This window comes from Sinocyclocheilus anshuiensis, unplaced genomic scaffold (genome assembly GCF_001515605.1).
Source record: "Sinocyclocheilus anshuiensis isolate Anshui unplaced genomic scaffold, SAMN03320099.WGS_v1.1 scaffold1049, whole genome shotgun sequence".
Taxonomy (NCBI): Eukaryota; Metazoa; Chordata; class Actinopteri; order Cypriniformes; family Cyprinidae; genus Sinocyclocheilus; species Sinocyclocheilus anshuiensis.
This window is the reverse complement of record NW_015557197.1, coordinates 755,793-767,249: the sequence shown is the minus strand read 5'-3', so window position 1 is coordinate 767,249 and position 11,457 is coordinate 755,793. Positions and strand designations below refer to the sequence as shown.

At 37.2% G+C, this 11,457-nt stretch overlaps 1 protein-coding gene across 1 annotated transcript in view; it reads left to right on the top strand.

Annotated features, from left to right (window-relative positions):
- The window catches only part of LOC107678818 (cation-independent mannose-6-phosphate receptor-like), a 41,206-nt gene that overhangs the window by 20,520 nt on the left and 9,229 nt on the right, over positions 1-11,457 (top strand). Inside the window, exons 14-33 of the mRNA XM_016474223.1 lie at positions 707-866; positions 979-1,155; positions 1,267-1,368; positions 1,455-1,556; positions 3,233-3,407; positions 3,696-3,869; positions 3,987-4,130; positions 4,297-4,472; positions 5,167-5,254; positions 5,341-5,544; positions 6,341-6,471; positions 6,555-6,658; positions 6,746-6,879; positions 6,952-7,148; positions 7,926-8,052; positions 8,292-8,423; positions 8,683-8,945; positions 9,029-9,241; positions 10,339-10,488; positions 10,580-10,738. Coding sequence (XP_016329709.1) covers positions 707-866; positions 979-1,155; positions 1,267-1,368; positions 1,455-1,556; positions 3,233-3,407; positions 3,696-3,869; positions 3,987-4,130; positions 4,297-4,472; positions 5,167-5,254; positions 5,341-5,544; positions 6,341-6,471; positions 6,555-6,658; positions 6,746-6,879; positions 6,952-7,148; positions 7,926-8,052; positions 8,292-8,423; positions 8,683-8,945; positions 9,029-9,241; positions 10,339-10,488; positions 10,580-10,738 — 3,112 coding nt within the window. The remainder of the gene's footprint in view (positions 1-706; positions 867-978; positions 1,156-1,266; positions 1,369-1,454; positions 1,557-3,232; positions 3,408-3,695; positions 3,870-3,986; positions 4,131-4,296; positions 4,473-5,166; positions 5,255-5,340; positions 5,545-6,340; positions 6,472-6,554; positions 6,659-6,745; positions 6,880-6,951; positions 7,149-7,925; positions 8,053-8,291; positions 8,424-8,682; positions 8,946-9,028; positions 9,242-10,338; positions 10,489-10,579; positions 10,739-11,457) is intronic.

The following is an 11,457-nucleotide window of genomic DNA, read 5'->3' as shown; positions in this document are numbered from 1 at the left end:
GGTCTTAAGACACGAAACGATCGGTCTGTGCAAGAAACTGAACAGTATTTATATCATTTTTTACCTCTGATCCACCGCAATGTCCAACTGTTCTGAGCGTGTTCACAACATCCGGCGCGTGACGTCAAATAAATACGGTTGGGCAAAAAATTCCATGTTGTCTGATGATATATCAAAATCGTCTTCCATTGTGATTACCTGTACTTCTAAATATCTTTAGATCATCGCAGTGCCAGTGGACACATCCGCAATCTCTCTGCACTGTGTAAATAATGCTACTGGCATCTACTATGCCAGAGCACGTACACGCGTCACGCGCCGGATGTTGTGAACGCACTCAGACATTGCGGTGGATCAGAGGTAAAAAATGATATAAATGCTGTTCAGTTTCTTGCACAGACCGATCGTTTCATGTCTTAAGACCTCAATGCATCATCACGAGCCGCAGGGTTTAATTTGGTTTTGTCTGTGTATGTTTTTTTTACTCTCAAAGCCGTGGAGCCCATTGACTGCCATTGTAAGACTGATAGACTGCAACGGTTTGAGTTAAAAATCTTCGTTTGTGTTCTACTGAAGAAACAAAGTCACCTACATCTTGGATGCCCTGGGGATAAGCAGATAAACATCAAATTTTCATTTTTGGGTGAACTATCTCTTTAACAACAATGGCTCTACAGTAAATCTCTCGTTTCCTTCCCCTCTGCAGTTTGTCAGTATCTAATGGCGGTAGGAACTGGCAGGCCATGCACACCTCTGACCCCAGCGGCCCGAGGAAGTATTACATCAATATATGCCGGCCACTTAAAGCCGTGTCTGGCTGTGACAGGAAAGCTTCTGTCTGTGAGGTGAAATTCGAGGTTGACAAAGTTAGTTCACTCTCTGTAAACACTCAAATGACTTGGTAATATGAAATAAAATGTAACAAAAAACAAACTGCACCACTGACAACAAATGTGTGTGTACATGTTACTCAAACAGGAAGGCCTGTCTGAGAAGGTAGAAGTCAGTAACTTAGGCATTGCTATGAAGGGGCCAGTGATTGTGGAAGAGAACCAGCTAATGTTGGAGTACACTAATGGCTCAGTGTGTCAAGCAGATGGAGCGATGACCACTTACAGAACTCGTATCCACTTTGTCTGCTCATCTGGGACAGCAGTGAGTCAATACTGCCCTTTTACTCATTCTTATTGTTGCGATAAGGCTTATTTAAAATTATATTTATAAATCAGTGACTTGAACAATATGAGAACAATGTTTTTTCTTTAGCCATCCGGTCCTCGCTTTTTGGTGAACCAGAATTGCACCGTTGACTTTGTTTGGGACACAGAAGCAGCCTGCGCCATCTCAACCGTTGAGGCCACCAACCAGGTCCACTTTCATTTTTGCACAAATTCACTGACTTTGATGGAATCGTGAAGATTTATTTTCTTACTTCTCTTGTTATTTATCTACAGACCTGCTCAGTGAAAGATCCCAACACTGGCTTTGAGTTCAACCTGCAACCACTTGCTTCTGAAAGCGGATACCACGTCAATGCCCATGGGAAAGACTTTGTCGTAAGAAGCACTTTAAAATCTTTCAGATGCTCTTGAGTAGGGTATGGATCGATACAGAAGGCAATTTTAGTATGATACTAGCTTCTGGTACATAAGTAAAAACATAAAAACAGCCTTGGATGACTAATGAAATGAAACTGAGACTCTCAGATTCAGTAGCTCATCGTCACATCTATCTATCTATCTATCTATCTATCTATCTGGGGTGTAACGATACACGTATTCATATTGAACCATTCGGTACGAGCCTTTCGGTTCGGTACGCATTACAAACCGAACGATTCATCGGAGTAATCCGATTACATTTGGGGAAAAAAAGAGCTTAAAGTGTGTGAAATATAATGCTTGTTCGCATTTTACTTTCACTTTCAAACTAGCGGCATTTCGGCGTCAATTGATTGAATTGGCAACAGCAAAACAGTACGACAAACTCACTTACATTAAACATAGAATGTTTTATTTATCAACAAAACGAATACAAATACACCATGCTATAGGCCTAATATAAAATAACAAATAACTTACACAGTTTCAATATGAAACACTGAAAATCAGCAAACACAGTGGAACCAAATAAATAAGAAACTAATGATAAAAAAGTTTCCAAAATCATCTTAGATAAACGGTAAAAGTCAAAAGGCCTTCCAAAGTCTAAAATATTTTTAAGATCATATGATACTAGTTTTAATCACTAAAAAACTAAAAATCAAGGAAATTTGTCTGGCATTTCTTTGTTTTTGCTATATCGAAAACATAACGAGCCGTGACACCCCTGTGTCCTATCGAACCGTGTATCTATCTATCTATCTATCTATCTACTTTGTCAGTAGAGAAATGTTTTCAGTTGTTTTTTTTTTTTTTTTTTTTATTTTTTTTTTTTTTTTTTTTTTTTTAAGAAAATCCTTTTTTTATTCACCAAGGATGCATTAAAATGACAAAACATTTATAATGTTAAAATAAACAGTGTTTTTCTTATCTTACTATTCATCAAAGAATCATTAAAAAATGTTTCACGGTTTCCACAAAAATTAAGCAGCACAACTGTATTCAACATAATAATAATAATAATAAATAATGTTTCTTGAGCATCAAATCAGCATATTAGAATGATTTCTGAAGGATCATGTGGCACTGAAGTAATGATGCTGAAAATTCAGCTTTGCATCAAAGGAATAAATTACATTTTAAAACATAAAAAACTAAAGTTTAAAAACTAAAGTTTAAAAAGTTACAATTTTTTTTTTAAATGTAATAATATTTCACATATTACTGTTTTTACTGTATTTTTGATCAAATAAATAAATGCAGCCTTGGTGAGCATAAGATTTTTTTTTTTTTTTAAGAAACCCTTTTTCCCCCCAAAGTTTTGAATTGAGCAGTTTGTGTATACACATTCAGTTACTTGTAGCATTCATTTGTTCTTGTAATAAACATTGTGAAATGAATGTGCCGAATAGCAGTACTTTGTTGTCTGGGTCATGTACAAAATTTACAAAATATTGTTTTTTTGGTTCCGCCGTTTTTTTTTTTTTTTTCTAAACCACAATACTTTACACTGTGCAGTCTACTCCTCAGTTTGACTCTGTTCAGTTTCTTTTTGCCCTCTTTCATATATCACGTTTAGTACAATTATACCAATTTTAAAACAAAAGTAACAGCACTCCTGTCTACTGTAGGTGAACATTTGTGATTCAGTGAAAGCGTGCGGAACTGTCAGAGATAAACCTGTGGCCGGCTGTGAGCTGGAAGATAAGAAACCTGTGAGTCAAGTTGGTATGGAACGGTCTCTCCAGTTCTCCACTGATGGCACTCTGACTCTCACGTACAAAGGGGCCTTGGACAAATCGTCAGGTGCGTAACTGAGAGGGCACCAAATTTTGATGACCAAATTTTAAATGGAAATGTATCATTGGTAGTATTGTATTTCATTGTAGCTTACATGATCATGTTAGAGTAATTGCAAGATGATGAAACTAGCACAGCTCTGTTGAAAATGGTCCAATATACAGTTTAGGATCATTATACACAAGTCTTTAAATGACCAATCAGAATGAAGTATTCTAGAGAAACTTGTATTAAGGTTATATTGTTCTGCCCCAGACTGAACCCACTTTACCCTGTTTCCCATCCTTACTATAGGTACCGAAGACACCTTCGTCATTAATTTTGTGTGTGACCAAAATGCCAACCCAGCCTCTCTGAGGCTTATACAGGAAGAGCTGGGCACAACTACACACGTAACCCACAATGTGTTTTTTGAGCTTTCCACTGCACTAGCCTGTGAACCTGCTCCTGTGGATTGCCAAGTCACCGGTAAGCTTTCCCATGCACAAAAACATGCTTTTAATGCTGAAGTGTGTCATTTCTGTGCCATTGCTGTCACCATTTTGATACCAATCTCAAGCTGATCCCTCTGTCTTGCATTTCCAGATTTGCAAGGTAGAGAATACGACTTGGGTGACCTCAGTCTGGATGACAAGTATTATGTTCCTCTGGACACCACAGATCAGGCCCGCGTTCAAAAGTTTTACATCAACGTGTGCAAACCGCTGCCTCGCGTCCAGGGCTGCCCTGGTGAGTGTCTACAAACAGATATTGACAGACTCTTTTGAAATGTCTTCCTATTTTTAGCCTAGTACTTTGAGATAGATTTTCTCTTTGTAACACCTACCAAGGGCTGGAGGTTTAGTGCTGGTCTGAATGACAGCGCAGTAAACTAATAGACTTCTGTTGTTGGCAGCTGGAGTGATTGGAGCATGTGGCCAGCTGAAAGGCAGAGGTGTGAATCTGGGATACGTGCAGTCCAGCCTGCAGGTAGCGGCAGATGGCTCCATCAGTATTGTTTATCTGAATGGGGACAAGTGCAATTCAGGACGTTACTCCACCCGAATCGTCTTCCAATGTGATGACAGTCCTGTAAGCAAATGCATGGTTTCTCTCTTAAGTGCAAATAGATTTTTATCCGTGGCACCTTCCACAGTAAATTGGTGTCTCATTACATTTTTTGAAGTAAATTAAATTTCTTTTCAATGAAAATTATTGAATATGAATAATCCTAAGATTCACATAGTGTGATGGTATGACTGTGTTTATAGTTAAATTATTTTAAAAACCAAAAATTAATCATTATTTAGCTTCACAGGATCTATATAACCCTGTTGCTGCAAGTAAAAAATGTAATGTAACTTGGAACCAATATTTGGGGGAAATAAGTTTAAGTAGCAAATCAGCATATTAGAATGATTTTTGATGGATCATGTGACACTGAAGACTGGAGTAATGGCTGCTGAAAATTCAGCTTTGCATCACAGTAATAAATGGCATTTATAGAAACAGATAGAAAACAGTATTATTGTGAAATAATACATTTTTAAAAATCTGTTTTTACTGTATTTTTGATCAAATAAATGCAGCCTTGTTGAGCATAAGAGACTTCTTTAAAAACATTTAAAAACCTTACTGCTCCCAAACTTCTGAATGGTAATAAAATAACACGACAAAATGATTAAAAATCAGTTTCAAGCCCTATTTTGTACTGTATTTAGATGCTAAAGGTTTTTTTGTTTATGGTGAAGCTGTTGAAACCCATTTTTCTTTTCTCTGTTTAAAGGGGGCACCCATGTTTGATCGCAAAGATGGCTGTGAATATGTCTTCATCTGGAGAACCTCAGAAGCTTGCCCAATCAAAAGAGTCCAGGGTAGGATCAACAGCCAATCAGTCTCAAGAATTTGAAGAAATACTCTTACTTGGGCTTTGACTCAATTTAGTTCTTGTCACTTATAGGTGAAAACTGTAAAGTCGAGGACCCCAAGAGCGGTTACGAGTACAATCTTACACCACTGGCCGGAAAGGACTATGAAGTGAACGATTTGAGTTATGAGTATCACTTTGCAGTGTGTGGCCCAGTTACATCCTCAGTCTGCCCTCACGGTCCCAGCAACTCTGTTTCCTCCTGTCAGGTCGAGGGCAGTACACACAGAATAGCAGGTGAGTTCATTTTTTTTGTTTGGTATCAAAACTGAGCTACTCGAAAATGTACTCGCCCTCAGACAATCCAAGATGTAGATGAGTTTGTTTCTTCATCTGAACAGATGAAGAACAGAGAAATTTAACATTACATCACTTGTTCACCAATGGATCCTCTGCAGTGAATGGGTGCCGTCAGAGTCTAAACAGCTGATAAAAACATCACAGTAATCTTCAAGTAATCCACATGACTCCAGTCAACCAGTTAACATCTTGTGAAGTGAAAAGCTGCATGTTTGTTATAAACAAATCCATCATAATAATTTTTCACTTTAAACCATTGCTTATGGCTAAAATAAAAATCCTCTATCCATAATACCGCTTTTTCCAGTGACAAAGTTGTCTTGTCTGAGTAATATGCAGTCGAAAACAGTCCAAAACCATTCTTAACAAATATGTTGTTGGCTTTTGATGTGAGAGGACAACAAGGAATTGACTTTTTCACTGCAAGAAGTATTATTATGAATTGTGGAAATGCCTTAATAATGGGTTTATTACAAACACATAGCTTTTCGTTTACATGATGTTAGACTGGAGTTTTGTGGATTATTGTGATGTCTTTAACAGCCGTTTGAACTCTCATTCTGACGGCACCCATTTACTGCAGTGGATCCATTGGTGAGCAAGTGATGTAAGGCTAAATTTCTCCAAATCTGTTCTGATGAAGAAACAAACTCATCTACATCTTAGTACATGTTTAACAAATATTCATGTTTGGGTGAACTATTCATTTAACCTTTCCTATGCTCCTTTGCAGGCTTAGCCAATCAAAACCTCACATTTGATGATGGGATTATTATGATCAACTACACAAATGGGGAAAATTGCCACAAGATCTATGAGCGATCCACGGCTATTCTCTTCTCCTGCGACCACAGCAAGAATCCTGTGAGTTTCTTTCAGCCGACGAACGAGTTGATTAAGAAGTTCAATTAATTTCCTGAATGTTTCGTTTCCTTTTTGTTCTTCAGGGTAAGCCAGAGTTCATAAAGGAGACCGCAGACTGCACATACCTGTTTGAATGGCACACAGCTTTGGCCTGCCCTTCCTTCAAAACCACAACCTGCTCCTACAAGTAAGAGCAACCTTCTTAGTAATGTATTTGCTCCCAATACATAATACAACAGTCTAAATGACCTATAACCCCCTCTCTGTCTGACAGTGATGGCAATGGCCACTCCTACGATCTATCCTCACTGGCCCTGCACAAATCTAATTGGATGGTCGTGCCAGATGCGACCAATCAGAAGCAGCGTTACTATATCAATGTGTGCAAGTCTCTGGTGCCTCAGACCGGTGAGTTGTAGCAGTACAGCCGGAGTGTATTGACCGGTCTGCATAGGTGTTATAACTGGTGTTTTGTCTCAGGTTTGTGGAGCTGCCCGTCTAGCGCTGCGGCTTGTCTGAAAGACGGAGATGAGTATGTGAATCTGGGGGAGGCAGAGGCAGGTCCACAGTGGGATAAAAACATCCTGATTCTGAAGTACACCAATGGACAAGCCTGTCCTGATGGCAAGAGAAACCGGACCACCATTATTCGCTTCAAATGCGACCCAGACAGAGTGGTCTGTTTATTTATGCTTTTCTTTATACACTCACAAATGCATGTTCTAAAGTAAATATAATTACTATAGACTAACTACTGTTTATTTTTTATAACTAACTCATATTTTTCATATTTTTTTAAATAAACACGCAGTTAGTCAGTTAGATCTTTTTTTTTTTTGAAAGAAATACATTTATTCAGCAATCATACATTAAATTGATCAAAAGTGACAGTGATGAAATTTATAAAAGATTTCTATTTCAAATAAATGCTGTTCTTTTAAACTTTCTATTCATCAAACGATCCTGAAAAAAATGTATCACAGTTTTCACAATATTAAGCAGTGCAACTGTTTTCAACATTGATAATAATAAATGTTTCATGAGCAGTAAATCAGCATATTAGAATGATTTCTTAAGGATCACGTGACACTGAAGACTGGCGTAATGATGCTGAAAATTCAGCTTTGAATAACAATAATAAATTACATCTTAAAATATATTCAAATAGAAAACAGTTATTTCAAATTGTAAAAAGGGTTCACAATATTAGTGCTTTTACTGTATTTTTGATTAAATAAATGCAGCCTTGGTGAGCATAAGAAACTTTTTTCAAAAACAATTTAAAAAATCTTATCAACCTAAATGTATTTATTTTTTTAAAATAGATATATATATTCTCTTAAGTATATGCTAATATTTATAGTAATATATATCACATACTGTACAGTGTACAGTGAGCATAACGACATCCTCTCCTTGTCTGTGTCTCTGACTTTCTGTTTGTTTTTCTGCAGGATTCTGAACCTACTCTGATCACGGCACTGGAGGACTGTGTCTATAGCTTTGTGTGGTTCACTGCTGCAGCCTGTCCTCTCAATAGCACTGAACATGGGGACTGTAAAGTCACAAATCCAGCCACAGGTGAGTCAACCACATGAGCCTCAGTCACACTGAATACACAATTATTCAGAACAACTGAATCATCTTATCCAGACACTTCCTGTCTGCTCATAACGGTGTCATGTAGGTGCATGTGTCTGATGCATGCAAATAGCCTGAATAACAGCAAGGGTGTTTTTGCACACTGATCAATTGAAAGGTTCTAGCATGTATGTTTGTCCCTAAATCAATCTGAGACGTGTTGTGCTTGGTCTCCACAGGTCATCTCTTTGACCTGAATGCCGTGAGTCGGACAGGTGGCTATACGGTCTATGATCCCATGGCCCATAGGAAGATGTTCAGACTAAATGTTTGTGGAGAAATAGCCAATGCTGGTTGTGCTTCTGGAACAGGTATATTTCCTTTGTACCTTTCATTTAGTGAAAAACAGTGTGAATAGGGTATAGCACAGGTGTGCCTTAGGCTGGCCACAATAAAAGGCCACTCTACACTATACTACCGTGTATTCTTTCAAAGAATAAAGTAGTTTGGTTTGTGCTTTTTTTTTCAGTGAGGATGTAAACATTACTTGTCTTGTTTTAAAACATTTAGGCCCTAAGCAAAAAGACTTTATATGGTAATGTTGAGATGTTTTTTTTTTTTATGCTGCAGCCGTGTGCATCAAAGACACTCGGAATGTCATAAGTGGTGGGAAAACCACAAGGAAGCTGGTGTATAAGGATCAGGTGGTGGAGCTCACTTATGAGGATGGAGACGCGTGTGCCGCCGACCCTTCCTTCAAACACAAGAGCATCTTCAGCTTCGTCTGCAAGTCTGAGGGAGGAGGCACAGATGAACCCGTGCTGGTGTACTCCGATGACACCACTTGTACTCACTTTTTCTCCTGGCACACTCCTCTTGTCTGCGAACAACAGGTAAGAGGAGGTCTATAATCTTTCGATTCTCTAAACCTCGCTTCAGGTGAACCTGCAACAAATGTAGTGTCTCTTCTCTGCAGGTGAAGTGCTCCGTTTGGAACGGTACCAACCAGATTGACCTCAGTCCTCTGATCCATCTCACCGGTTACTACACAGCTATCAACGAGGATGTAGACAGGGAAAAGTCTCCTGATTTCTACATCAACATCTGCCAGCCCCTCAACCCCATCCCAGGGGTCAACTGTCCTCCAGGGGCCGCTGTGTGCATGGATCCTGTTGATGGAGATCCAGTTGTAAGTAAAAGCATCAGTACAACAATGAATTCCACTTTCTTTGATCTACAGAGCAACATTAAACATTTGTAAATGAAGAAACTAAAACAGCCATTAATTAGTATTGTCAATTTTATTGTATTGTACTGTAAAATACAATTATTATTATTATTTTTTTGTTTAATATTTATTTAGTACTTGTAGTCGTAATTATAATAATATAATATAATTATATTAATTTAATTATAATTTATTATTGTTACTATTATAATAATAATTATTATTATTATTTGTTTCCTAAATACATTTTTTATTTTACTTATTTTATTATTTTTCTTATACAGATTTTTTAGTATAATATGTCTTATTTTGTTTAGCTGTAATAATAATAATAATAATTTTATTGCTATTTATACAGTGAAGTATTTAGTATATTAGTACATATTTAATGTATATATAGTATATTATAGTATCATTTTTATTATTTTGTTCAGCAGTAGTGATACAAATAATAATATTAATAATTATTATTTTTATTGTTGCTGTTGTTGTAGTTATATTGATATATATATATATATATGTATGTAATCAGTTTCTTTTTTGTTTTGTTTTAATTTTTTTGGACAAATCACAAATAATAATATTAATAATTATTATTTTTATTGTTGCTGTTGTTGTAGTTATATTGATATATATATATGTATGTAATCAGTTTCTTTTTTGTTTTGTTTTAATTTTTTTGGACAAATCGTGCAATTTTGTAAATTATAACATTTTAAATCATCATTTTGATCAGAAATCACAATTAGAATTTCTCCCCAAATTGTGCAGCCAAAGCATTGATTATGGAAGAATTTAATGTTATCGTTATTATAATAATAACCAATATTGGAGGCTGTCTTATACTACATGCACACCTAGTCACACTACCGATGAAGAAAGTACATATTGTCAGTTTTGAGTTTGAGATATTATTCATATTATTTTGAGTCTATTTGTGCAAAATATTTTTACTAATCATACCATGGCACCAGAGGATGATATTGAATGACATGTTTGAATCTGATTTTCGTTTTTAAATTCATTGTGGGCTTGTGGGTTTTTTCCTTTCTGTGCAGGACATCGGACGAATCACCTCCCCTCCTCGCTATAACAGCAACACCAATGAGGTGGAGATCACCTTCAGCAGCACAACCGTCTGCCCTTCTAACCCCACCTCCAACTACTCCTCCAAGATCGTTTTCACCTGCCAGAAAGGAGCAGAGCTGGTAAGAGAGCAACCCAAAATCTTCATAGTGTAACTGAGTGGTTGTTGGTTTCTGTCGTACCTGAGTGTAAGTGTTGGTTCTGCACAAACAGGGTTCTCCCCAGATGATCCGAGCTCAGGACTGTATGTATGTGTTCGAGTGGGCCACTCCTGTGGTTTGTGCGGAGACCATCACGGCGCAGGGCTGCAATCTGACCGTCTCCCAGCTGCGCTACACGTTTGACCTCTCAGCGCTGTCAGGGACCATTCAGGTATTGAAGAGAGAAAGACTTTTCCAAGACTGAAGAATTAAAATTTGTGCCATCAAAGCTTTGAGGTCTATAAAATTGTTTAATGTTTCTGAAAGAAGTCACCAAGGTTCCATTTATTTGATCAAGCAAGAGTGCAGTAATATTGTGAAATATTGAATGAATGAAAGCTGAATTTTCAGCCTCATTACTTCAGTCTTCAGTGTCACATGATGCTTCAGAAATCATTCTAATATGCTGATTTACTCAAGAGACATTTCCTGTTATTATCAATGTTGAGATCAGTTGTGCTGATTAATGTTTTTGTGGAAGCTGTGATACATTTTATTTCAGAATTCTTTGAATAGCTCAAAAGAACCACTTTTATTTGAGATTGAATATGTATCATTATAAATGTCTTGGCTGTCGTGTCATCATCCTCCCTGAATAAAAGTATTTTAAAAGTATTAATTTAAAAAAATCTAGACCCCCCAAACCTTTAAATACAGAGTTCTGACATGAAACTCTAGATGGCGCAGTCTGATAGGTCTAACTCAATCTGACATAATGACATCATATTACATGGCACAGCTGATTGGTTCTCCTGTATCAGCATCCTATGAGCTTGCTGCTCAACATTCAAATACCTGGCTTTTGTTTGCTGTAGCAGTTCGCAGCTTGCTTCAGAAACCCTCCACCTTCCCCAGCTCCACCTGTATAGATCTGCTATGAGGTGATTCATG